The sequence below is a fragment of the Oncorhynchus tshawytscha genome, linkage group LG02 (genome assembly GCF_018296145.1).
Source record: "Oncorhynchus tshawytscha isolate Ot180627B linkage group LG02, Otsh_v2.0, whole genome shotgun sequence".
NCBI classification, from domain to species: domain Eukaryota; kingdom Metazoa; phylum Chordata; class Actinopteri; order Salmoniformes; family Salmonidae; genus Oncorhynchus; species Oncorhynchus tshawytscha.
The window spans coordinates 53,870,735-53,894,848 of record NC_056430.1 but is presented as its reverse complement, the minus strand read 5'-3'; the positions used below and the strand labels follow the sequence as shown (position 1 = coordinate 53,894,848).

Genomic DNA, 24,114 nt, shown 5'->3' with positions numbered 1-24,114 from the left:
GAGAAGTGGGAGGATATTTAAAATGAGCTAAATGGGGTTCTGCATCAATTGTAGGCTACCGCATCAAATTGAACGGTGAATTAAAATGTGCTCAAAAGGGGTCAGACGTAATAGGTTCATCATGTTTAATATTTTTAATGGCCATAGTAGAACAGAACATCCGTACACCACCAGATGTCAGTGTTGACAATGTTTGGTGAAAGTGGGACGATTTTTCTCCTGACCTGTATGTCTGGGATAAAATATCAGGGGCGTACTCATTACACTGATTCTGTTGTAAAACGTTTCTTAAACGGCAAACAGAACGAAACTGGGAGGGCCCTACCTCAATTTGTCCAATTGAAACTCTAATTTTAGTTGTTCGGTTTTGCAACCGTTTGGACTAATGATTACTCCCCAGATGTAACACTGTTGGCATGCACGTTTCAAACAACCCAGTCACACCTGAGGCACAGTAATCACAGCAATAAAAACGATTTCTTGAGATCATGTGCAGGGAACAGATGGTATAGATTTTTTTTATTTTTAGAAATGTCTGAAATTCCCCTAGCCTATTACCAGGACTGCAACTTTTATTTGACAAATAACCAAAATATTTTATACAGTTTATAATATTTAGCATTCAGTGCACACATAATGGAACAATACAAAGAAAGAGAGAATATCAACATGAATTTAAAGTTGTTAATTTATTAGTCTTATTAATTTATTAGTCAACATAAAGACATGAGTACATACATCTGGTTGACATGGTATCATCACATAGGCATAATGCAACATCTTCTAATAACATTAAAATAAATACATAGACTACTGAGCATGTCACTAATAATGAGTTGTATCAATTGAAAATGTAGACACTGCACAAAACAAAACTACACAAAAGTGAATATAATTCGATATTATTTCGTAATCCCAACCATGCCATCGGAGTATTACTGGTTAAATAGTTCAGACGAGTTCGCAAATGTGTTTTGGCCTGACTACTTTCACAGGCAAAGTTCTGAAGAACTAGCTACTAAGATTCTGCAGCATGTCAACGTTTACAAATGCCCTTCCACATATGGCTACTTCTCAATGACAAACATTGCCTAGAACGACAACTAAACTGGCGCGTGCGCAAATACCAAGGCCCGCGTCCCCGAAACAAGATGGCGGAGAAGGTGGGGAGGAAGAGGCGGAGGCAGGTCCGGATTGAATAGAGCAAAGGCTATACAAGGTTCCCAACAAACCTCTATAAGGTAAGGGGAATAACCACATTAGCGCTATAGGAGGGCCATGGGAAGGTGGCGGAACATGCAGGGCATCCTATTATCCACTCAAAATGTACACGCATTGTCAATGCACGAAATAAAGAAACAATGTTGTCTGCAAGGGTTGCTATGACTCGATATCGCGCGCTATTTTGCCTCAACCAAAGTGCGCGCCTAAATATTTGTATGTGTTTTAAGTAAAAGGGGTTCATATACGCCCATATTGACATCATATACCTGGTACCCTTACTAATTCTCGTCATGTATATGTCACACTAAGCCCATTTCGTACAGTATCCTACCGTATTTGATCTGTTTTCCACGTATCACCCTACTTGGGTTCCAAGATACTGCCGTTGCCTTTTATTGTGTAGCGCAGCTACCAGATGTTCTCCCCCCCTTCGTGTTTGTTTTCGGGCGGTGTAGCAGGCGCATGCGTGTCCTTTTGCCCATTCATCCATCCATTCTGTAATCAACGGTAAAGATAGAACACACATTTCTGCAAGATGTCAATTTGAAATGTTATGTTAATCAAAAGGACATCAAATTAATAATGAAACACTAGGTACTAAAATGCATAGGTATAGCTAGACAGTTAACTATCTAGCCTCGTGTTTTATTCATGTTGATTTAGCTAGATCGTTTATCTTCACCAGCGTAATCCCCACTGCTGGTATCACTCTGCTCGTTCGGAGGGATTTGACGCAGATTTTGCCGGTGCGCTGTTGCCAATAGCACATTGTGGAAGTACAACATAATCTATCAAGCTGCTGTTTACGTTACCTACCCAGAAGCACTAGTCTGGCTAATTACTCTCTTGTGCGCTCGCTACGGTCTGGATGAATGGGCTCTATCATTCATTCATTGAATGATTACCACTAGTAGGCTACCATTCACTCCAGACTATAACCGCAGAATTGTCAGGACGATCAACAGGTCTTGCTTGTTGAATAGTAACCACAATGAAATTATATGGCCAGGCGAAAATCCTTGGAACGCTGTGATGGCAGCGAGTAGGCTAGTGAGGATGCGGCGGTTGGAGAAGCAACATATGTGCTGTAATGCGATCAATATGGATGATCGTTCTGAGGATATGGTCAAGAACCTGAATAGTCTGTAATGGAAAGTATGAGGAAAAAGAGACCATGCTACTTACTGAAAGCAGTGGCGCTTCTGGTGAAGGGAGTGTAAAGGTATGATGATGTTTGTCACCCCAGGGCCTCATTTACAGGACTACACCCATTCTTGCATAGGGACCTGCAAACCGACGACCCCCGTCATATGCTAGCAAAAACAGGTTTTTAACGTATTGTCATAGGGCGGTGAACAGCGTCATTAGGGTCTGGCTGGGGTAGGCCCTCATTGTAAATAAGATTTTGTCCTTAACTGACTTGCCTAGTTAAATAAAGGTTCAATAAGTATAACATTTAAAAATCAGGTGAATGACAAGGGAAAGTAATGAACATAATACAATGAATAGATTCAATTGACATTTGTTTCGGTCACTGGTCTACACATACTACCCCAGTGGAAGGGGAATTGTTTTCTTTTTTTTCTCACAAATTAGTAAAAAATGAAAAGCCGAAATGTCTTGAGTCATTACGTATTCAACCCCTTTGTTATCAATCAAATGTATTTATAAAGCCCTTCTTACATCAGCTGATGTCACACAGTGCTGTACAGAAACCTGGCCTAAAACCCCAAACAGCAAGCAATGCAGGTGTAGAAGCATGGTGGCTAGGAAAAACTCCCTAGGAAGAAACCTAGAGAGGAACCAGGCTATGAGGGGGTGGAGGTTATAACAGAACATAGCCAAGATGTTCAAGTGTTCATAGATGACCATCGGGGTCAGATGATGATAATAATCAATGGGTGTATGGCAAGCCTAAATAAATGTGCTTAATACGTCACATAAATTGCATGGACTCACTTTTCGCAATAACAGTGTTTAACATGACATTACTTTTTTAGATGATTACCTCATCTCTGTACCCCGTAAATCTATGGAAAGACCTGGAAATGGTTGTCTAGCAATGATTAACAACCAATTTGACAGAACTTAAAGAATTTAGAAAATAATAATTGGCAAATGTTGCACAATCCAGGTGTGGAAAGCTCTTAGTCTCACAGCTGCAATCACTGCCAAAGGAGCTAACACAAAGTATTGATTCAGGGGTGTGAATATTTATGTAAATGAGATAGTTATGCATTTCATTTTCAATGAATTTGCAAACATTTCTAAAAACATATTTTCACTTTGTCATTATGGGGTATTGTGTGTAGATAGGTGAGAGAAATATATATTTAACACATTTTGAATTCAGGCTGTGACGCAAGAAAATGTGGAATAAGTCAAGGGGTATGAATACTTTCTGAAGGCACTGTAATTGGAAGAGGAAGTGTGAACTCTAACAGCCTATTACATAGTAGTGATGCGGGGGTCAATTGTTACGTATTGGTATATTATTTTTGACGATGTATCGTTTTGACAACATCGCAAAAAATGTTTGCCACCATTTGCTGTAACCTGCAGAAAAACTCCAGTATTTTTCCTTCATAGCTTGTTCTCCATCTTCTTTGTAAATAGGGTGCCGCTTTTTCCCCCAGCACTTTTAATTCGATGACTGATTAACTCAGTTTCCCATGATTCTCTTATCCCTCTGCAGCAGACATATAGTGAGCAATATGTTGGGAACATCAAATCGCAATACATTTAGAATTGTGAGAATCGCAGTACACATCGTATCGGCACCTAAGTATCGTGCAGGCCCTCGCAATCCCCAGCCCTATTCGATAGATAGGTAACTCCTAACACATTTTTGCTAATTGCAGCTGTTTAGCTGGTTTAATTAAAACTTGTTATGGCTGCAACCCCACTATGGGGATAAGTGTCATCAACAACCGCTGAATAGCATAGCGCTACATTCAATAAATATTCCTACAAATATTTATATTCATGAAATCACAAGTGCAATATAGGAAAACACAGCTTAGCCTTTTGTTAATCCACCTGTCGTGTCAGATTTTGAAGTTATGCTTTACAGCGAAAGCAATCCAAGCGTTTGTGTAAGTTTATCGATCGCACGACAAAACGTTAAGTACACTTAGCATCAGGAAGCTTGGTCACGAAAATCAGAAAATCAATCAAATTAATCGTTTACCTTTGATGATATTTGGTTGTTTTCACTAACGAGACTCCCCGTTACACAACAAATGTTCCTTTTGTTCCATAAAGATTATTTTTATATCCAAAAGACCTCCGTTTGTTTGTCGTTTTATGATCAGAAATCCACAGGAAAGAGCGGTCACGACAACGCAGACGAAAATTCCAAATAGTTTCCATAATATCCACAGAAAAATGTCAAACGTTTTTTTATAGATAAATCCTCAGGTTGTTTTTAAAATATGTAATCGATAATATATCAACCGCAAATGTCTTTCACAGTAGGAGAGGGAAAAGCAATACCTATCCAAACTCTGTTGCGCGAGCAAAACTTATGTGACCACTTGACGCGATGCTATCGTTCTGGCTCATTTTTCAAAATAAAAGCCTGAAACTATGTCTGAAGACTGTTGACACCTTGAGGAAGCGATAGGAAAAGGAATCTGGTTCATATCCTTTTAAATGCAGCAAAGGGAGGCTATGGAACATGGAGTTTTCAAAATAGAAGCCACTTCCTGTTTTGATTTTCCTCAGGGTTTCGCCTGCAATATCAGTTCTGTTATACTCACAGACAATATTTTGACAGTTTTGGAAACTTTAGAGTGTTTTCTATCCAATACTAATAATAATATGCATATATTAGCAACTGAGACTGAGGAGCTGGCCGTTTACAATGGGCACCTTTTCATCCAAGCTACTCAATACTGCCCCTGCAGCCATAAAAAGTTAAAAGGTTAGCCATGTGTTGGCAAACATTTATTAAGTCAAGGAAGCTTACCAGCAGCACTTTCTGCGACTGGTACTCGCAGGTGCTTTTTCAAAGCGTATGTCAGATAGTCCAATGAGTGCAATTAGCTCCAATGAGTCGAATTTGCTCAATATTAGGTGTTGAGAAGTGAAGTTGACATCATTAGAATGAAGATATGCGCCTCTTTTTCTACTGTAGGTATGTAATACAAATTCATTTCTTACTAGCTATATTCATAAAAACAAAATGTATAATTTTCCCCCTTTTTGTTTTCTATGTACATTTTTGCGGACCCCCTGCAGTACCTGGACCCCCGGTTGAATACCCCTGGATTACCCAGTGGCGTAAAGAAAGAAATGGGTGACGTAAAACTAGCCCAGTTAATTGAAAATAATAGACTGTTAATATTCTGTGCTAGCCATGCTCGGCAAGGAAAGATTATTCAAATAGAAACTCTCAATGGGAAGAAGATCGAAAGCCATGTCCCTGGAGCTTATGCGAAGTTGAGGGGTGGTACTTCTGGGGTCCCATAATCTATGTCCGTAGATGATATTAAAGAAAATGTGATGGGAGGCATAGTGATTGAGGCCTGAAGGTTGATCAGTAGGAAATAAAAGTACAGATGGGATTCCTTAGTTTCAATTTCTTAGAATTTGTCCCATTGCCATTGCAGTGTTTTAAATGCCAAAGAATGGGACTTGTAGCTGCCCAGTGTAAAGGAAAGACGACATGTGCCAAATGTGGAAGGGAACATGATTACGGTGACTGTGGGAACAATGTAAAGGCTAAATGTTGTAATTGTGGGTGGGAACACAGTGCAGCATTTGGTGGATGCTAGGTGCAGAGAGAGGCCCAGAGATATAGAATCAATGTGTCATATGCAGAAGCTGTAAGACTGATTGGTGGAATGACTAGGCGGACTGATGTAGCTACCCCGGCTGCTCCCTTAGTACAGTTCCTTCAGAAAGGTGTGTTACAGCCTGAATTCAAAATGGTTTAATATATTTTTTCCTCACCTATCTACACACACTACCCCATAATGACAAAGTGAAAACAATTTTGTAGAATTTCTTGCGAATTTCTTGAAAATGAAATACAGATATTGAATTTACATAACTCTGAGGCAATACATGTTAGAATCACCTTTGGTAGCGATTACAGCTGTGAATCTTTCTGGTTAAATTGCTAATAGCTTTGCACACCTGGATTGTACAATATTTGCCAATTATTCTTTTTAAAATTCTTCCATCTCTTGTCAAGTTGGTTGTTAATCATTTCTAGACAGACATTTTCAAGTCTTGCCATAGATTTTCAAGTCGGTTTAAGTCAAAACTGTAGCTAGGCCTCACAGGATCATTCAATTTCTTCTTGGTAAACATCTCCGAACCAGGTTTTCCTCTATGATTTTGCCTGTGCTTAGCTCTGATAATTTATTTTTAATTAAAAAAAAACTCCCTAGTCCTTGCCGATGACAAGCATACCCGTAACATGATGCAGCCACCACCATGCTTGAAAATATGAAGAGTGGTAGTCAGTGATGTTGTTTTCAATTTGTCTCAAACATAAGGCTTTGTATTCTGGACACATGCATGTTTTGGAATATTTTTTATTCTGTACAGGATTCATTCTTTTCGCTCTGTCATTAAGGTTAGTATTTTGGAGTAACTACAATGTTGTTGATCTATCCTCAGTTTTCTCCAATCACAGCCATTAAACTATAACCGTTTTAGTCACCATTAGCCTCATAGTGAAATCCCTGTGTCAATCCCCCAAGTGACTTGGTGTATTGACACACCATCCAAAGTGTAATTAATAACTTCACCTTGCTCAAAGGGATATTCCGGAACTTTTTTGGTCTTGCTATAACAAAGGGGTTGAATACTTGTTGACTCAACACATTTCAGCTTTTCATTTTGGATCAATTTGTAAACGTATCTAAAAACAATTTCACTTTGACAGTATGGGTTATTGTGTGTGTAGGCAAGTGACACAAAATCTCAATGAAAGCCATTTTAAATTCAGGCTGTAACAAAATGACTACACAGACTATCTGCATTGACCCTTCTATTTTATAAAATGTTTTGCTCTCTATCCACACGTATACTGACACTCCAACACGCACACACATTCATACTGACTCTATACACTCGCACACACACACACACACACACAATCATCATACATGCTGCTGCTGCAACTCTGTTTATTATATCTCTTGACGTCTAGTCAACTTACCCTTATATATACCCTACCACTCCAGTATCCCTGCACATTGTAAATATGGTATTGGCACTGAACCTGGAACTAACCCTGTTACATAGCTTACTAATTTTCTGGTGTTCTTATTTCTGTTTCTTGTGTGTTTTTGTTCCACTTTTATTTTTAAATGTTTTATTTTTATAGTACTACTGATATTGATTATTGCATTGCTGGGGAAGACCATTAAGAAAGGCATTTCACTGTATTTGTGCAGTGCACTGAGTAAAAACTTAACTTGAAATAAATTTTACTTCATAGCTTTCATTGGAAAGGTTATCAACACTACTCGAATGGTTGAAAGTAGAAATGCCGGCAATAGAGTTTAGGTGTAACGGATGTTCCTGTCAACATGATTTTTTAAAATACTGAATAATCCTAAAGCTGGATTGTCTCAGCATGAAAGAATAACATTTTTGATGGGTTTTTCAGTATGGGGGAGGGTTTGTTAGTAGGGATTTTTTTTTCTATTTTTTTTCTTAGTAATAAAGAATTAAGCAAAACATGATTGATCGCATACTCCAGCACAGCAGGTGACGGCATGCACCTTACAACGATTGTTTGCGGACCACCATTATAGCATAGAAGGTCTTGCTTGATCCCTTGAATTTCGGAAAGCATGTCAAATCACCACCTGGGTACCTTGGAGATTATGGAACATCTTTACATTTTATCACATTTAATAATAGTAAAAAGCTAGGTTCTTTGCTCTGTCATTTGAATAGTACACAGTATATTAGTTGAAGTCGGAAGTTTTCATACACTTAGGTTGGTGTCATTAAAACTGGTTTTTCAACCACTCCACAAATTTCTTGTTAACAAACTATAGTTTTGGCAAGTCGGTTAGGACATCTACTTTGTGCATGACAAGTAATTTTTCCAAGTAATTGTTTACAGACAGATCATTTCACTTAGTTCACTGTATCACAATTCCAGTGGGTCAGAAGTTTACATACACTAAGTTGACTGTGCCTTTTAAACAGCTTGGAAAATTCTAGAAAATGATATCATGGCTTTAGAAGCTTCTGATATGCTAATTGACATCATTTGAGTCAACTGGGGGTGTACCTGTGGATGTATTTCAAGGCCTACCTTCAAGCTCAATGCCTCTTTGCTTGACATCATGGTAAAATCAAAAGAAATCAGCCAAGACCTCAGAAAAATAATTGTAGAACTCCACAAATCTGGTTCATCCTTGGGCGCAATTTCTAAACGTCTGAAGGTACCACGTTCATCTCTACAAACAATAGTACGCAAGTATAAACACCATGGGACCACACAGCCGTCATACCGCTCAGGAAGGAGACGTGTTCTGTCTCCTAGAGATGAACGTACTTTGATGTGAAAAGTGCAAATCAATCCCAGAACAACAGCAAAGGACCTTGTGAAGATGCTGGAGGAAACAGGTACAAAAGTATCTATATCCACAGTAAAACAAGTAATCTATCGACGTAACCTGAAGGCCGCTCAGGAAGGAAGAAGCCACTGCTCCGAAACCGCCATCATAAAGCCAGACTATGGTTTGCAATTGCACATGGGGACAAAGATCGTAGTTTTTGGAGAAATGTCCTCTGGTCCGAAAAAATATACCTTTTTTTGCCATAATGACCATCGTTATATTTGGAGGAAAAAGGGGGAGGCTTGCAAGCCGAAGAACACCATCCCAACCGTGAACCACAGGGTTGGCAGCATCATGTTGTGGCGGTGCTTTGCTGCAGGAGGGACTGGTGCACTTCACAAAATAGATGGCATAATGAGGAAAGAACAATATATCCACATAATTTAGCAACATCTCAAGACATCAGTCAGGAAGTTAAAGCTTGGTCGCAAATGGGTCTTCCAAATGACAATGACCCCAAGCATACTTCCAAAGTTGAGGCAAAATGGCATAAGGACAACAAAGTCAAGGTATTGGATTGGCCATCACAAAGCCCTGACCTCAATCATATAGAAAATGTGTGGGCAGAACTGAAAAAGCATGTGCGAGCAAGGAGGCATACAAACCTGACTCAGTTACACCATCTCTGTCAGGAGGAATAGGACAAAATTCACCCAACTATTGTGAGAAGCTTGTGGAAGGCTACCCAAAATGTTTGACCCAAGTTAAACAATTTAAAGTCAATGCCACCAAATACTAATTGAGTGTATGTAAAGTCCTGATCCACTGGGAATGTGATGAAATAAATAAAAGCTGAAATAATTCATTCTCTCTACTATTATTCTGACATTCACATTTTTAACATAAAGTGGTGATCCTAACTGACCTAAAACATTTTTACTCTGATTAAATGTCAGGAATTGTGAAACATTTAAACTCAGTTTATTAGGCTAAGGTGTATGTAAACTTTCGACTTCAACTGTACTTCACAAGGCAAAGTTGAGTGAAAACTCCTTTGCTAATTTGGCACAATCTTTTTTTTCAGGACAGGACAGATGAGGAGAGATGTCAAGTGAGAACCATGGAACAGTGAAGGAGGACACTGCTTTGGTGATGTCTCCAACAGGCTCTGCCACACAGGCGTCTCCGGTCTCACCTTCAACTAGCAAGCCCATGCCAGAGTTGCCAGGTAAGATGGCCCTAGTGACATGACATCAAGCGGTGCATATATCCCGTAACTCTGCTCTCCAAGCAGTCAGTGTGAGGTAAAATGACAATGCTGTTGGCCTGTGTGGTCCAATGATTAGAGCCACTGACACCGGCACATGTATGCCAGAGTTGGCATGGGTTCGAATCTGGCGAACTGCGCTTTGACTCACCACCACTATCTTTCCTGTATTTCCAACCTCTTCACCAGCCCCACTTTAAAAAATATATATATTATGCCAGTATTTAAATTACCCTCACCATCACAATAGTTTGAAATTAGCTTCCTATTCTGCCATTTTCGTTCTCTACACTGATCAAAAATACAGGATAAGTGAAGCAATATGCCAGAATCCCACTTGCCAAGAGGATTCCCACCTGTACAATTATTTTAAAGCCTAATGTATACCCTTGGTATGGAATGCAAGAAACCTACCCAAAACGGGGATCATGTGTTCTTGCACCAAGTTATGACTTACAGGGCTGCAAATGTATTTTGCTATTTTGCGACGCTACATGTAGTTCTTCCATGCGTACGTACAGTGCCTTCAGAAAATATTCATATCCCTTGATTTATTCCGTATTTTGTTGTTGTAGCCTGAATACAAAGTTGATAATTTTTTTCTTTTTTAAATATCACATCTACACACAATACCCATAATAACTAAGTGAAAATATGTTTTTAAAATGTTGCTAATTTATTGAAAATTAAATATAGAAATATCTCATTTACATAAGTATTCACACCGCTGAGTCATTACTTTGCAGAACCGCCTTTGGCAGCGATTACAGCTGTCAGTCTTTCAGGATAAGACTCCAAACCTATTTTCAAAATTCTTCAAGCGCTGTCAAATTGGTTGTTGATCATTGCTAGACAACCATTTTCAGGTCTTGCCATAGAATTTCAAGTAGCTTTAAGTCAAAACTGTAACTCGGCCACTGTCTTCTTGGTAAGCAACGCCAGTGTAGATTTTACCTTGTGTTTTAGGTTATTGTCCTGCTGAAAGGTGAATTCATCTCCCAGTTCTGGTGGAAAGCACACTGAACCAAGATTTCCTCTAGGATTTTGCCTGTGCTTAGCTCTATTCCATTTATTTTTGTATCCTGAAAAACTCCACAGTCCTCAATGATTACAAGCATACCCATAACATGATGCAGTCACCACTATGCTTGAAAATATGGAGAGTGGTACTCTAATGTGTTGTATTGGATTTGCCCCAAACATGACACTTTGTATTCAGGACAAGAAGTTAATTGCTTTGCCACATTTTCTTTGCTGTATTACTTTAGTGCCTTGTTGCAAATAGGATGCATGTTTTAGAATATGTGTATTCTGTACAGGGTTCCTTCTTTTCACTCTGTCAATTAAGTTAGTATTGTGGAGCAACTACAGTCTTGATCCGTACTCAGTTTTCTCCCATAACAGCCACTACACTTGGTAACGGTTTTAAAATCACCATTGGCCTTGTGAAATCCTTGAGGGGTTTCCTTCCTCTCCGGCAACTGATTTAAGAAGGATGCCTGTATCTGGGTGTATTGATACACCATCCAAAGAATAATTCATAACTTCACCATGCTCAAAGGGATATTTAATATCTGCTTTTTAATTATTATTTTTTTACCCAATCTACCAATGGGTGCCCTTCTTTGTGAGGCATTGGAAAACCTCCCTTTGTGGTTGAATCTGTGTTTGAAATTCACTGCTCGACTGAAGGACCATACAATTATCTGTATGTGTGGGGTACAGAGATGAGGTAGTCATTCATAAATCATCTTAAACACTTATTGCACACAGAGTGAGTCCATGCTACTTATTTTGTGACTTGTTAAGCACATTTTTACTCCTGAACTTATTTAGGGTTCCCATAACAAAGTGTTTGATTACTTATTGACCCAAGACGTTTCAGCTTTTCATTTTGTATTAATTTGAAAAACATTGTAGCGATGTTGTTAGAGAGGGGTAAAGATAAAGATTTTGTTTGGGAGCCAGACAAGTATTAACCCTGCCGAAAGGAAAAGAGTAGGATAGAGTACCACTACTAGACCGACACACATCAGCAGAAGAGACTGCCTAGAGTGTAGTCTGTTTGCCAGATAGCCAGTTGAGAGAAAAGATGAGACACCATATAAAACACATCACAGCACAGGGGGAACCCAACCAATAATAATGGCTGAGCAATTTAATGGCAACTTCATAGAAACAATTTACAAGAAAGAACCCAGTCATCAACATTAGAGGATTTGCAATAATCTGTATTATCTCCCAGTGGAGGAGTGCAGAGGATATGAATTTGGGGGGTGTTCATAGACCAAACAAAGGCCTTAAAATGTCCAAAAACGTTTTGGCCACATGTCAATAGTATCACCCCACATCAATACAGTTCAAATAGCAATACACCATAAACTTGCAAGCAACCTCCCATTTACCTACAATGTAATCCCAAATACTTCTGGCAGGGCAATAATAGTCCAGCGACACTGAACATCAAAGGGAAGCGCATTGGAAAAAACAAAAGTCTGCTGCAGTGTAAAGCACTGGAACGATAGAGGGGAGAGAGGGGGGGGAGTCTTAGTGCAACGGCAAGCCTGAAGTCAACAGCTGTCTGTCTGTCTGGTTTTTGTTTGTTTGTATGTCAAAGCTTTGCAACAATGTTGCTACTAATCCATGCGATCAATAACTGGTGCGGCCCCAAAAGATTTAGAGCGGTAACACCGACGATCGAGTTAAACACTTTTACAAACTCGGCACGCTGAAAATAAACAAGACTTCTGCAGCATTGCACACCCTGATCAAACTGCCTCGCCAACCGAAAGCTCCCTCCCAGAAAGCCAGAAGAGCTCTCTTTGTTTCCTCCTTTCTGACTGCTGATGCGCTCTTAAAGTGGTAGCACATGGTGGAAGCTATGAGCAGGATTTCGCCCCAAAATAATTCCACTTTGACATTTTTGGGGTATTGTGTGTAAGCCAGTGACAAAAAAAAATCTAAATGTAATCCATTTCAAATATAGGCTGTAACGCAACATAATGTGGAAAATGTCAAGGGGCGTGAATACTTTCTGAAGGCATATACGTAGGGTATACATGACGCTTAAGATCAGTGCTTAGGAAGGAAAGGATACTGGCTTTGTCTATGTTGACTTGCTACTTACAAGTGAGAAGAACCAGACTGAAGATAGATGTGACCTTTCTGACGCCTTTCCTGTGCAGACGAGCTCGTCCAGGCCGGCTGGTCGAAATGCTGGAGCAAGCGGGAGAATCGGCCCTACTGGTTCAACCGCTTCACTAATCAGTCGATGTGGGAGATGCCAATCCTGGGGCAGCATGATGTCATTGTGAGTGCAAAATGGTTATAGCTTCTTGATTTGGGACAGAGGGAAAAATAATTGTTCTCTTTATTTCTGTTCTTAGTACCTCACGCTCTCTTTTTTTTCTTTCTTCAGTAACTGTCTCTTGATGGAACTTGGTCTGAACCTTATCAACATCACTCTTCTCCAGCAGTTTTCTAACGGGGCAGCTGCCCTGTTTGTTCCTGTCTTTGTAGTCTGACCCACTGGGTTTGAATGCTGCCTCGGTGGAGGGGGCAGGTGACGCCGGCGTGGGCAACGGGCAGCGCAAGAGACGCCTGTCGGAGGAGGCCGCCCATGGTGGTCTTAACAGCTTCAAGAGGCCCAAGGTGAGTCATTGAGCAGGACACGTTTCTTCGTCAATGCCGCAAAATATTACAAGTGTGACACATTCCATGCTTCTATACCAGCAATTTTTTTTTGTGAGCTTAACTACTGGACTACACTGTGCTGTCTCTTATATTTGACAGCAGGAAATGAATGTTTAAACATAATAATATGGTGTGCCCCTTGTCTCTGTAGATTGTTTTAAACAGTTTTTAAATTGGAATATTTCCTCTGTCACTCTAATCCAATATGTGACTGTGTCATTGACAGATTGAGATTGGTATACCTGTAACCCCAACAACCCCCAGAGTGCCCATCTCACCCGTTACTCCCAGGGCAAAGCCGTGGAACTCTACCACAGGCACAGAGGACAAGCCAGGTCAGCCGGCATCGGCCCTATACCGTCCCACCATGTGAGTACAGCCACACATCAGTCACTGGAATCGAAATGTAGACATCCCATCGCCCCATGTCCATTTCAACTGATAAAAATGTAAATTAAAATGACTACTACCATGGTGTATGGACTCAGATCTTCATCCCAACAGGTCATTTGCCAGTTTTTGGTACTGTTTCTCGGATGCAGGTTGACGTTTATTGGGATGAGTGTTGTCCTTCAGGTAGAACTGAGCAAAAAAAAAATAATGTTTTTCCCCACTTGATGGACCAACTGCTATGTCAAAATTGGCTATAATGTAAAAATTCATGAAAACCAACATTATTGTTTTAATTTAAGTTTAGGCATTAGGGTTAGGTTTAAAGTCAGATTGTATGACTTTGTGGCTGTGCCAGATAGTGACCACTCTGCAGAGCTCCCTCCAGAACAAAATGACGAAAAAAGCTAACCTACTTCTCAAAGTTTAGTAGCCCTGGGTTAAAAAGCTATTTCGATGGTGATTCTCCATTGACCATGCTTTTTACTACAGGACTAGGAAGAAAAACTGGCCCTTTTATGTCATGTTATGTAGAACGCTACCTGAGGAAGACCTGTTATGTCACAACTGCTATAGCATAATATGCTGATCTGCTTGTGTTTCTATAAATATTTGTGTAGCCTATAGTACACTACAGTCAGAGTGCGAATTACACCGTGACATAACACATTTGTTATGGACATAATAATAAAGACTTAATTTAACAGTAAAAATGTATTGCCATTTAATGTGTCATGAACACCACCAGTCATGATGCTTTCATCTGATTGTCAGACAAATAGCTTCAAAGCGTAGGCTACCTGTGCATGTTCGTCCACTCCAAAATAATCCAAACAGTGCAATGCATGTATACTCGTGCCATTTGATGAATGGAAATAGACATCTGTTACAAAACACCAAAAAGTGTGCCTAATGACATTCAGTGGTTGCTCTTGATTAGGCCTAAATTAATTGATACATCTTCCTGAGAAAGTTACCTTTTTGGTAGCCTGAAATGGGAATAAAACTGTCCTGGGAAAAATGGGATGGTCAATGTTTACTAGAATAGGCTGCAATGTGTAGGTAGGCCTATTACCATGAACTTCAAATAAGCCTACCTGTAGCCAGTGATGTAGTGGTAAAATAAAAAAGTTGGTTGAACTCTGATTACCGGTCACAGTGGAGAAAAAAAACACTTCCTATACTTTCAATTAGGGTTGGACGGTATCTAGATTTTCATCTAGCATATCTTTCATATACAGTGGGGAGAACAAGTATTTGATACACTGCCGATTTTGCAGGTTTTCCTACTTACAAAGCATGTAGGTCTGTAATTTTTATCATAGGTACACTTCAACTGTGAAATCTGTTGGTAATCAGGCCGAATTGTGAAACACTGAGTTAAAATGTATTTGACTAAGGTGTATGTAAACTTCCAACTTCCGACTTCAACTGTATGTATATGTTAGGTAAGGCTAAATCCGTAAACATGGGCACCCTCATAGACATTATCCTGACCAACTTGCTCTTTAAATACACCTCTGCTGTTTTCAATCAGGATCTCAGCGATCACTGCCTCATTGCCTGTAACTTCTATGGGTCCGCGGTCAAACGACCACCCCTCATCACTGTCAAACGCTCCCTAAAACACTTCTGCGAGCAGGCCTTTCTAATCGACCTGGCCCTGGTATCCTGGAAGGATATTGACCTCATCCCGTCAGTCAGATACCTGGTCATTCTTTAAAAGTAATTTCCTCACCATCTTAGTTAGATAAGCATGCCCCGTTAAAAAATGCAGAACGAAGAACAGATATAGTCCTTGGTTCACTCCAGACCTGACTGCCCTTGACTAGCACAAGAACATCCTGTGGCGGACTGCAATAGCATCGAATAGTCCCCACGATATGCAACTGTTCAGGGAAGTCAGGAACCAATACACACAGTCAGTCGGAAAAGCAAAGGCTAGCTTTTTCAAACAGAAATTCGCATCCTGTAGCTCTAACTCCACAAAGTTTTGGGATACTGTAAAGTCCATGGAGAACAAGAGCACCTCCTCCCTGCTGCCCACTGCACTGAGGCTAGGTAACATGGTCACCACTGATAAATCCACAGTAATTGAACATTTCAATAAGCATTTCTCAACGGCTGGCCATGCCTTCCTTCTGGCTACTCCAACCCTGGCCAACAGTTCCATCCCGCCCCTGCAGCTACTCGCCCAAGCCTCCCCAGCTTCTCCTTCACCCAGACAGCAGATGTTCTGAAAGAGCTGCAAAACCTGGACCTGTACAGGTTTTGCAGACAATCTGGGCTAGGCAATCTGGACCCTCTCTTTCTAAAACTATCCACCACCATTGTTGCAACCCCTATTACCAGCCTGTTCAAACTCTCTTTCGTATCGTCCAAGATCCCTAAATATTGGAAAGCTGCCGCGGTCATCCCCCTCTTCAAAGGGGGTGACACCCTAGACCCAAACTGTTACAGACCTATATCCATCCTGCTCTGCCTATCTAAAGTCTTCAAAAGCCAAGTTAATAAACAGATCACTGAGCTTTTAGAATCCCACCGTACCTTCTCCGCTGTGCAATCCGGCTTCCGAGCCGGTCACGGGTGCACCTCAGCCACGCTCAAGGTAAAAAAACGATATCATAACCGCCATCGATAAAAGACAGTACTGTGCAGCCGTCTTCATCGACCTGGCCAAGGCCTTTGACTCTGTCAATCACAGTATTCTTATCGGCAGACTCAATAGCCTTGGTTTTTCTAATGACTGGCTCGCCTGGTTCACCAACTACTTTGCAGACAGTTTTCAGTGTGTCAAATTGGAGGGCATGTTGTCCTGACCTCTGGCAGTCTCTATGGGGGTACCACAGGGTTCAATTCTCGGGCCGACTCTTTTCTCTGTATATATATCAATGATTTCGCTCTTGCTGCGGGCGATTCCCTGATCCACCTCTACGCAGACGACACCATTCTGTATACTTCTGGCCCTTCCTTGGACACTGTGCTAACTAACCTCCAAACGAGCTTCAATCCCATACAACACTCCTTCCGTGGCCCCCAACTGCTCTTAAACGCTAGTAAAACCAAATGCATGCTTTTCAACCGTTCGCTGCCTGCAACCCGCCCGCCCGACTTGCATCACCACCCTGGACGGTTCCGACCTAGAATATGTGGACAACTATAAATACCTAGGTGTCTGGCTAGACTGTAAACTCTCCTTCCAAACTCATATTAAACATCTCCAATCCAAAATCAAATCTAGAATCAGCTTTCTATTTTGCAACAAAGCCTCCTTCACTCACACTGCCAAACTTACCCTAGTAAAACGGACTATCATACCGATCCTCGACTTCGGCGATGTCATCTACAAAATAGCTTCCAACACTCTACTCAGCAAACTGGATGCAGTCTATCACAGTGCCATCCGTTTTACCAAATCACCGTATACCACCCACCACTGCGACCTGTATGCACTAGTCGGCTGGCCCTCGCTACATATTCGTCGCCAGACCCACTGGCTCCAGGTCATCTAGAAGTCTATGCTAGGTAAAGCTTATCCCAGTTCACTGGTCACGATAACAACACACACCCGTAGCACACGTTCCAGCAGGTATATCTCACTGATCACCCCCAAAGCCAACACCTTATTTGGCCGCCTTTCCTTCCAGTTCTCTGCTGCCAGTGACTGGAACGAATTGTAAAAATCGCTGAAGTTGGAGACTTTTATTTCCCTCACCAACTTTAAACATCAACTAGCTGAGCAGCTAACCAATCACTGCAGGTGTACATAGTCCATCTGAAATAGCCCACCCAATCTACCTACCTCATCCCCATACTGTTTTTATTTGATTTACTTTTCTGCTCTTTTGCACACCGGTATCTCTACTTGCACATCATCATCTGCTCATTTATTACTCCAGTGTTGATCTGCTAAATTGTAATTATTCGCTCCTATGGCCTATTTATTGCCTCCTCATGCCTTTTGCACACACTGTATATAGACTTTCTTTTTTCTACTGTGTCATTGACTTGTTTATTGTGTTACTGGCTTGTTTATTGTTTACTCCATGTGTAACTATGTTGTTGTCTGTGTCACACTGCTTTGCTTTGTCTTGTCCAGGTCGCAGTTGCAAATAAGAACTTGTTCTCAACTAGCCTACCTGGTTAAATAAAGGTGAAATGTAAAAAATAATCAAATAAAAAGGCTGCAGTCAGTTAGTTGTAATTTCGGATAGAGCAATCATTTCCATATATTTTTGTTAACTACACGTGACAACTCCGCCTTTCCTATTCATAATATAATTTAACCAAAAATTCATTTAAAAAAAAACATTCCAGAAAGATATATATATGTTTTTATCAATTTGTATGTTTGAGTTTAACCTTAATATTTGTTCTGTCTTTTCTCGGGGATGAAACTGGAATTGCCAGCAGCTTTGTTATGGCTTGTTTTTTGCTTTTTTTTTGTTTTGTTTTTGAAAATGGTTTGAAAAAGGACATTTTTGAACAATGGGTTCTTACTAATCTACTGGAGAACTAGTTTGAGTTTAAGTATATCTTTTGTATAACTGATGCTTTTAGTGAGAGGTGTAATGCTTGAATATTTAATCATTTCTGCCCCCCAAACACATATTCATTATATAAATTAGCATGTTTAATTTTGTCTGGCTTGCCGTTCTTAATAAAGGAAAATGTATTTTTGCTCATATCATTTTTATAAACAAATCATTTGGCGAAGGCAGGGCCATAAAATGGGTAAACTGGCATATGACTAAATAATTAATCAGGGTGATTTTTCTACAAATAGACAGGTATTTATCTTTCCATGGTAGTAAGCAAGATCATATCTTTTTTTGTCAACTTTCTATTGAAATTTGTTGTGAGTTAATTTATTTCTTTTGGGATATGAATACTGAGTATGTCTGTCATTGTTGCTATTTTAGAATATACTGGGACCTGGACATTCAGACTAACGCAGTGATCAGAGAGCGAGCCCCCGCCAACCATCTACCACCCCACCCGGAGATTGAGCTCCAACGCGCCCATCTCACCACCAAGCTACGGCAGCACTACCAAGAGCTCTGCTACCAACGAGAAGGTGAATTACCCACACAACTGGCGTTGTCAAGTCAAACTTAGCTTTAAATTAAAATGATTGCTTTTCTTACCTTTTTAATGACTTACTTTTCAAGGTGCCTCCCCGTTATGCTGTCAGATGTTTGCTTTCTAGATGAGCTTGAGGTGTCTGTCAAACCAGTTCTGAGGTGTCACTTTAAAAAAAAAAATTATACAACGCTCAGCATTTTGTTAAGCCATTGTTGTCACTCACCACCTCTGGTCCTGGAGTGCCACAGGGTGAGCAAAATTTTACTCCAGCCCAGGGTCATAATAATAATAATTAGGCACCAAACAGAAGACAATGGACTGAAATGGAGGGCCTTGCTGAACTTTTCTAATAAGCAACGCTCATTTCATTTTACGTTGTGAAATGGATTCAAATGTTTTCCCTAATTTATGCCCAGGTGAACACAACTCCGGTGTCCCTATACTCGGTTGACGTCAACCTTGATGATAAATGGCCTTTCCCCCCCTCTAATAGGTATCGAGCCCCCACCGGAGTCTTTCAACCGCTGGCTGCTGGAGCGCAAGGTACTGGACAAAGGGCCTGACCCCCTACTGCCCAGCGATTGTGACCCCATCATCTCCCGGTCCATGTTCAGAGAGGTCATGAACGACATCCCCATCAGGTCAGTGGGAAAGGGAATCTGTACCTGTCCTGGCTTCAAATCTGTGCTTGATTCATCTTTCCTGGCGCAAAGGAACCAATGGAATAGACCCACAACTGCAAACCCCGCCCATCGGACACACCGTGCTGGCTCAATCAAACGCTCAAAGTATTTGAAAGATGTCAAATATAATATTTGAACGAAGACCTGTACATACCAATTATACTATATTCTTTAATTAACGTCTGTATGGCTTGATTCAATACAGTAAATTAAGTTGTCTGATGTTGCACAAGGAGCTAGTGAAAAATGAGTGCGTCAGTCTGATGCAATTTTGTTGCATGTGAAATGTCAATGCATTGAAATGTCGTCTTGGGAATTCGTTCAATTTATGGTTAATTTAGACAACAGTGTCTCCTCTCAACACTTTTTCATTTACTACTATTTTGTCATTTCTTATGCCAGGTTGTCCCGCATCAAGTACAAAGAGGAGGCCCGAAAGCTCTTATTCAAATACGCTGAAGCTGCCAAGAAAATGATTGACTCGAGGTAGGTGTTTCTGGCACACTAGAATTCATTTTACAAATTTCCTTTTCATATGGCCTGATATTCTTTGATGTTGCTCCCAAGTATGACATTATAGAAGCTGTCTTAAAGAATTCGAGCCACTAATATGTTCTGGCACACCGCTACATGAAGCACCATGACAATTTAGAATGTACTCTATATAGCCGATATGTTATATAACTCAAGTGATGGCTCAGCATTTTTTTTAAACCACCGCTTTGACTGCTAGATTCAGCTTATAACATGAAAAGCAACACAATGTCTCAGTATTTCGGCATCCTACATAGAAAGCTTTTATAGACCTGAAGCAGAAACCCGCAGCTTCTGGGTTTGCACTTGAATGCTAAACCAAAACCGTCCTTTCTCTTTCCCCAACTGTCTTAACTGAGTGGCAGCTTGGATAGATTGGAGAAAAACTGAAGAGAAAAAAAAGCAATTAAATGGAAGATTGATTGGGCTAGTTGAGTGTCTCTTTAGTTTGAAATGCTTTGTCTTGCTTGGAGAATGACCAGTGTTTTATGTCCTGTTAGAAACGCCACACCAGACAGCCGGAAGGTTGTGAAATGGAATGTGGAGGACACCATAAACTGGCTACGGAGAGACCACTCAGCCAGTAAAGAAGACTACATGGTATATGTGTGTATGTGTGTGGTCAAGGAGTAGAGTTTGTGTGTGTGTGTAGTTGAGTGGTAGATTGTGTGGTTTAGAAGTGTGGCGAACTGTATGTTTGTGGCAAAAAAAAAAATCCATTGCTGTATAAATTCACCTCAATGGAAAGTACACTGACATGTATCTGTTGAAAAGCAGATCCTAAAACTAGTTTTTCCCTCAGGATCGTCTGGAGCACTTGCGGAAACAGTGTGGTCCCCATGTAACGGCAGTAGCCAAAGACTCCGTGGAGGGAATTTGTACAAAGATCTACCACATCTCGGTAGAGTACGTGCGACGTATTCGCCAGGCCCACCAGACCCTGCTGAAGGACTGCAACATCACGGGTGAGACGTGCTAGCTAGCTAAATCGCCTTAGACTCTGCACACTAGGCTAGACGCCATCAATTTAGCCCCACCCACGGTCTCTGTGACATGATATTTTAAAAACTGCAGGGGGTGAATATGAAAGTATAATCTATAGCTTTGTAACGATTCACTTATACAAGTGCATTGGTCCGCGGACCCCAAACTGATCCAAATGTAGTATTCGCCTGTCAGAAAAACGATTCAAACATTACGAATCGCCTGTTCACTACATTGTTTTGTTCATTTTCCATTTTTTTTACCTTCCGAAAATACATTTAATCTTTTCTGAAAACTGATACCTCCTCTCCTTCAGTATCGAACTACATTTGACAGTCATTAATTTTGCATGCTGAACAACCCCAGGCAATATCAGTAGACTAGACATTTCCACAAACTTTCCTTTCCTTTCAAATGGTGTCAAGAATATGCATATCCTTGCTTCAGGTACAGAACTACAGGCAGTTAGATTTGGGTATTTCATTTTAGGCGAAAATTGGAAAAAGGGTTCAATACTAACAACTTTTCCCGTGGTGCCCCAGATTACCACTTAATTAATTGTTATATGTTTAATTTAATCGTGTAATAATAGGACATGGTTTGTAACTATTTGATAAAATAACAGTCAAACACAATGTCATGACACAACACACCCACACAGAAGTCAGCTCAGACAGATCCAGCTCAGAGTCCCAGCTCATGAGCTCCATCACCAGCAGATTTAAATTTTGAATAGAAAATGTATGTGTTAATGCAACAAATGTCAGTGCATTGAATCGCACAGAATCGCATTGTTTCAAACTAAAACATACCGTGTCTGAGCCCATTTACAGTGCCTTCAGAAAGTTACAACGATGGGACCTTATATAGACAGGTGTGTGCCTTTCCAAATCATGTCCACAGGTGGACTCCAAGTTGTAGAAACATCTCAAGGATGATCAATGGAAACCAAGATGCACCAGAGTTCAATTTCGAGTCTCATAGCAAAGGGTCTGAATACTTGTGTAAATAAGGTTTTTCAGTTTTTTATTTTTAATGCATTTGCAAAAATGTCAACCTGTTTTTGCTTCGTCATTATGGGGTATTGTGTGTCGATTGCTGAATAAAATAAAATGTAATGTCAAGGGGTCTGAATACTTGACGAAGGCACTGTATCTAGATACAGTTGAAGTCGGAAGTTTACATACACTTAGGTTGGAGTCATTAACTTGTTTTTCAACCACTCCACAACTTTCTTGTTAACAAACTATAGTTTTGGCAAGTCGGTTAGGACATCTACTTTGTGCATGACACAAGTAATTTTTCCAGCAATTGTTTAGACAGATTATTTCACTTATAATTCACTGGATCAAAATTCCAGTGGGTCAGACGTTTAAATACACTAAGTTGACTGTGCTTTTAAACTGCTTGGAAAATTCCAGAAAATGATGTAATGGCATTAGAAGCTTCTGATAGGCTAATTTACCTAATTTGAGTCAATTGAAGGTGTACCTGTGGATGTATTTCAAGGCCTACCTTCAAACTCAGTGCCTCTTTGCTTGACATCATGGGAAAATCAAAAGAAATCAGCCAAGACCTCAGAAAAAAAATTGTAGACCTCCACAAGTCTGGTTCATCCTTAGGAGCAATTTCCAAACGCCTGAAGGTACCACGTTCATCTGTACAAACAATAGTACGCAAGTATAACATCATTGGACCACACAGCCGTCATACTACTCAGGAAGGAGACTCGTTCTGTCTCCTAGAGATGAACGTACTTTGGTGCGAAAAGTGCAAATGAATCCCAGAACAACAGCAAAGGACCTTGTGAAGATGCTGGAGGAAAAAGTATCTATATCCAGAGTAAAATGAGTCCTATATCGACATAACCTGAATGGCCGCTCAGCAAGGAAGAAGTCACTGCTCCAAAACCGCCATATAAAAGCCAGACTACGGTTTGCAACTGCACGTGGGGACAAAGATTGTACTTTTTGGAGAAATCTTCTCTGGGCGGATGAAACAAAAATATCACTGTTTGGCTATAATGACCATCATTATGTTTGGAGGAAAAACGGGGATGCTTGCAAGCTGAAGAACACCATCCAAACTGTGAAGCACGGGAGTGGCAGTTTCATGTTGTGGGGTGCTTTGCTGCAGGTGGGACTGGTGCACTTCACAAAATAGATGACATGAGGAAGGAAAATTATATGGACATATTGAAGCAACATCTCAAAACATCAGTCAGGAAGTTAAGGCTTGGTCGCAAATGGGTCTTCCAAATGGACAATGACCCCAAGCATATTTTCAAAGATGTGGCAAAATGGCTTAAGGACAACAAAGGCAAGGTATGGGAGTGGTCATCACAAAGCCCTGACCTCAATCATATAGAAGATTTGTGGGCAGAACTGAAAAAGCGTGTGAGAGCAAGGAAGCCCACGAACCTGACTCAGTTACACCAGCTCTGTCAGGAGGAATGGGCCAAAATTCACCCAATTTTTTGTGGGAAGCTTGTGGAAGGCTACCTGAAACGTTTGACCCAAGTTAAACAATTTAAAGGCAATGCTACCTAGTCTTTATTTTTGGTGCTCAAACATAGAAATATATATTGACTCTGAATGGGAATGTATGTTCTTGTCATTCTATATCTGTGCCCAACAAATTTCATTACTTGAATATGAAGATTTTACCCCAAATTAAAGCCATATGTTGTTGTTTTTTCTTACTTTTGTTTTACGGTTAC

At 40.4% G+C, this 24,114-nt stretch overlaps 1 protein-coding gene across 2 annotated transcripts in view; it reads left to right on the top strand.

Moving 5' to 3' along the window:
* Positions 1–739: 739 nt before the first annotated feature.
* Positions 740–24,114, top strand: part of LOC112267091 (mRNA (2'-O-methyladenosine-N(6)-)-methyltransferase) — a 46,879-nt gene continuing 23,504 nt past the window's right edge. For both annotated transcript variants that reach the window (XR_002956050.2, XM_024445165.2), the window contains exons 1-10: positions 740–1,241; positions 9,844–9,987; positions 13,212–13,336; positions 13,546–13,677; positions 13,946–14,088; positions 19,032–19,186; positions 19,688–19,835; positions 20,280–20,363; positions 20,912–21,011; positions 21,214–21,376. Coding sequence is in view for 1 of the 2 variants with exons in the window: in XM_024445165.2 (XP_024300933.1) it covers positions 9,864–9,987; positions 13,212–13,336; positions 13,546–13,677; positions 13,946–14,088; positions 19,032–19,186; positions 19,688–19,835; positions 20,280–20,363; positions 20,912–21,011; positions 21,214–21,376 (1,174 nt within the window). In the remaining variant the exon portion in view is untranslated. The remainder of the gene's footprint in view (positions 1,242–9,843; positions 9,988–13,211; positions 13,337–13,545; positions 13,678–13,945; positions 14,089–19,031; positions 19,187–19,687; positions 19,836–20,279; positions 20,364–20,911; positions 21,012–21,213; positions 21,377–24,114) is intronic.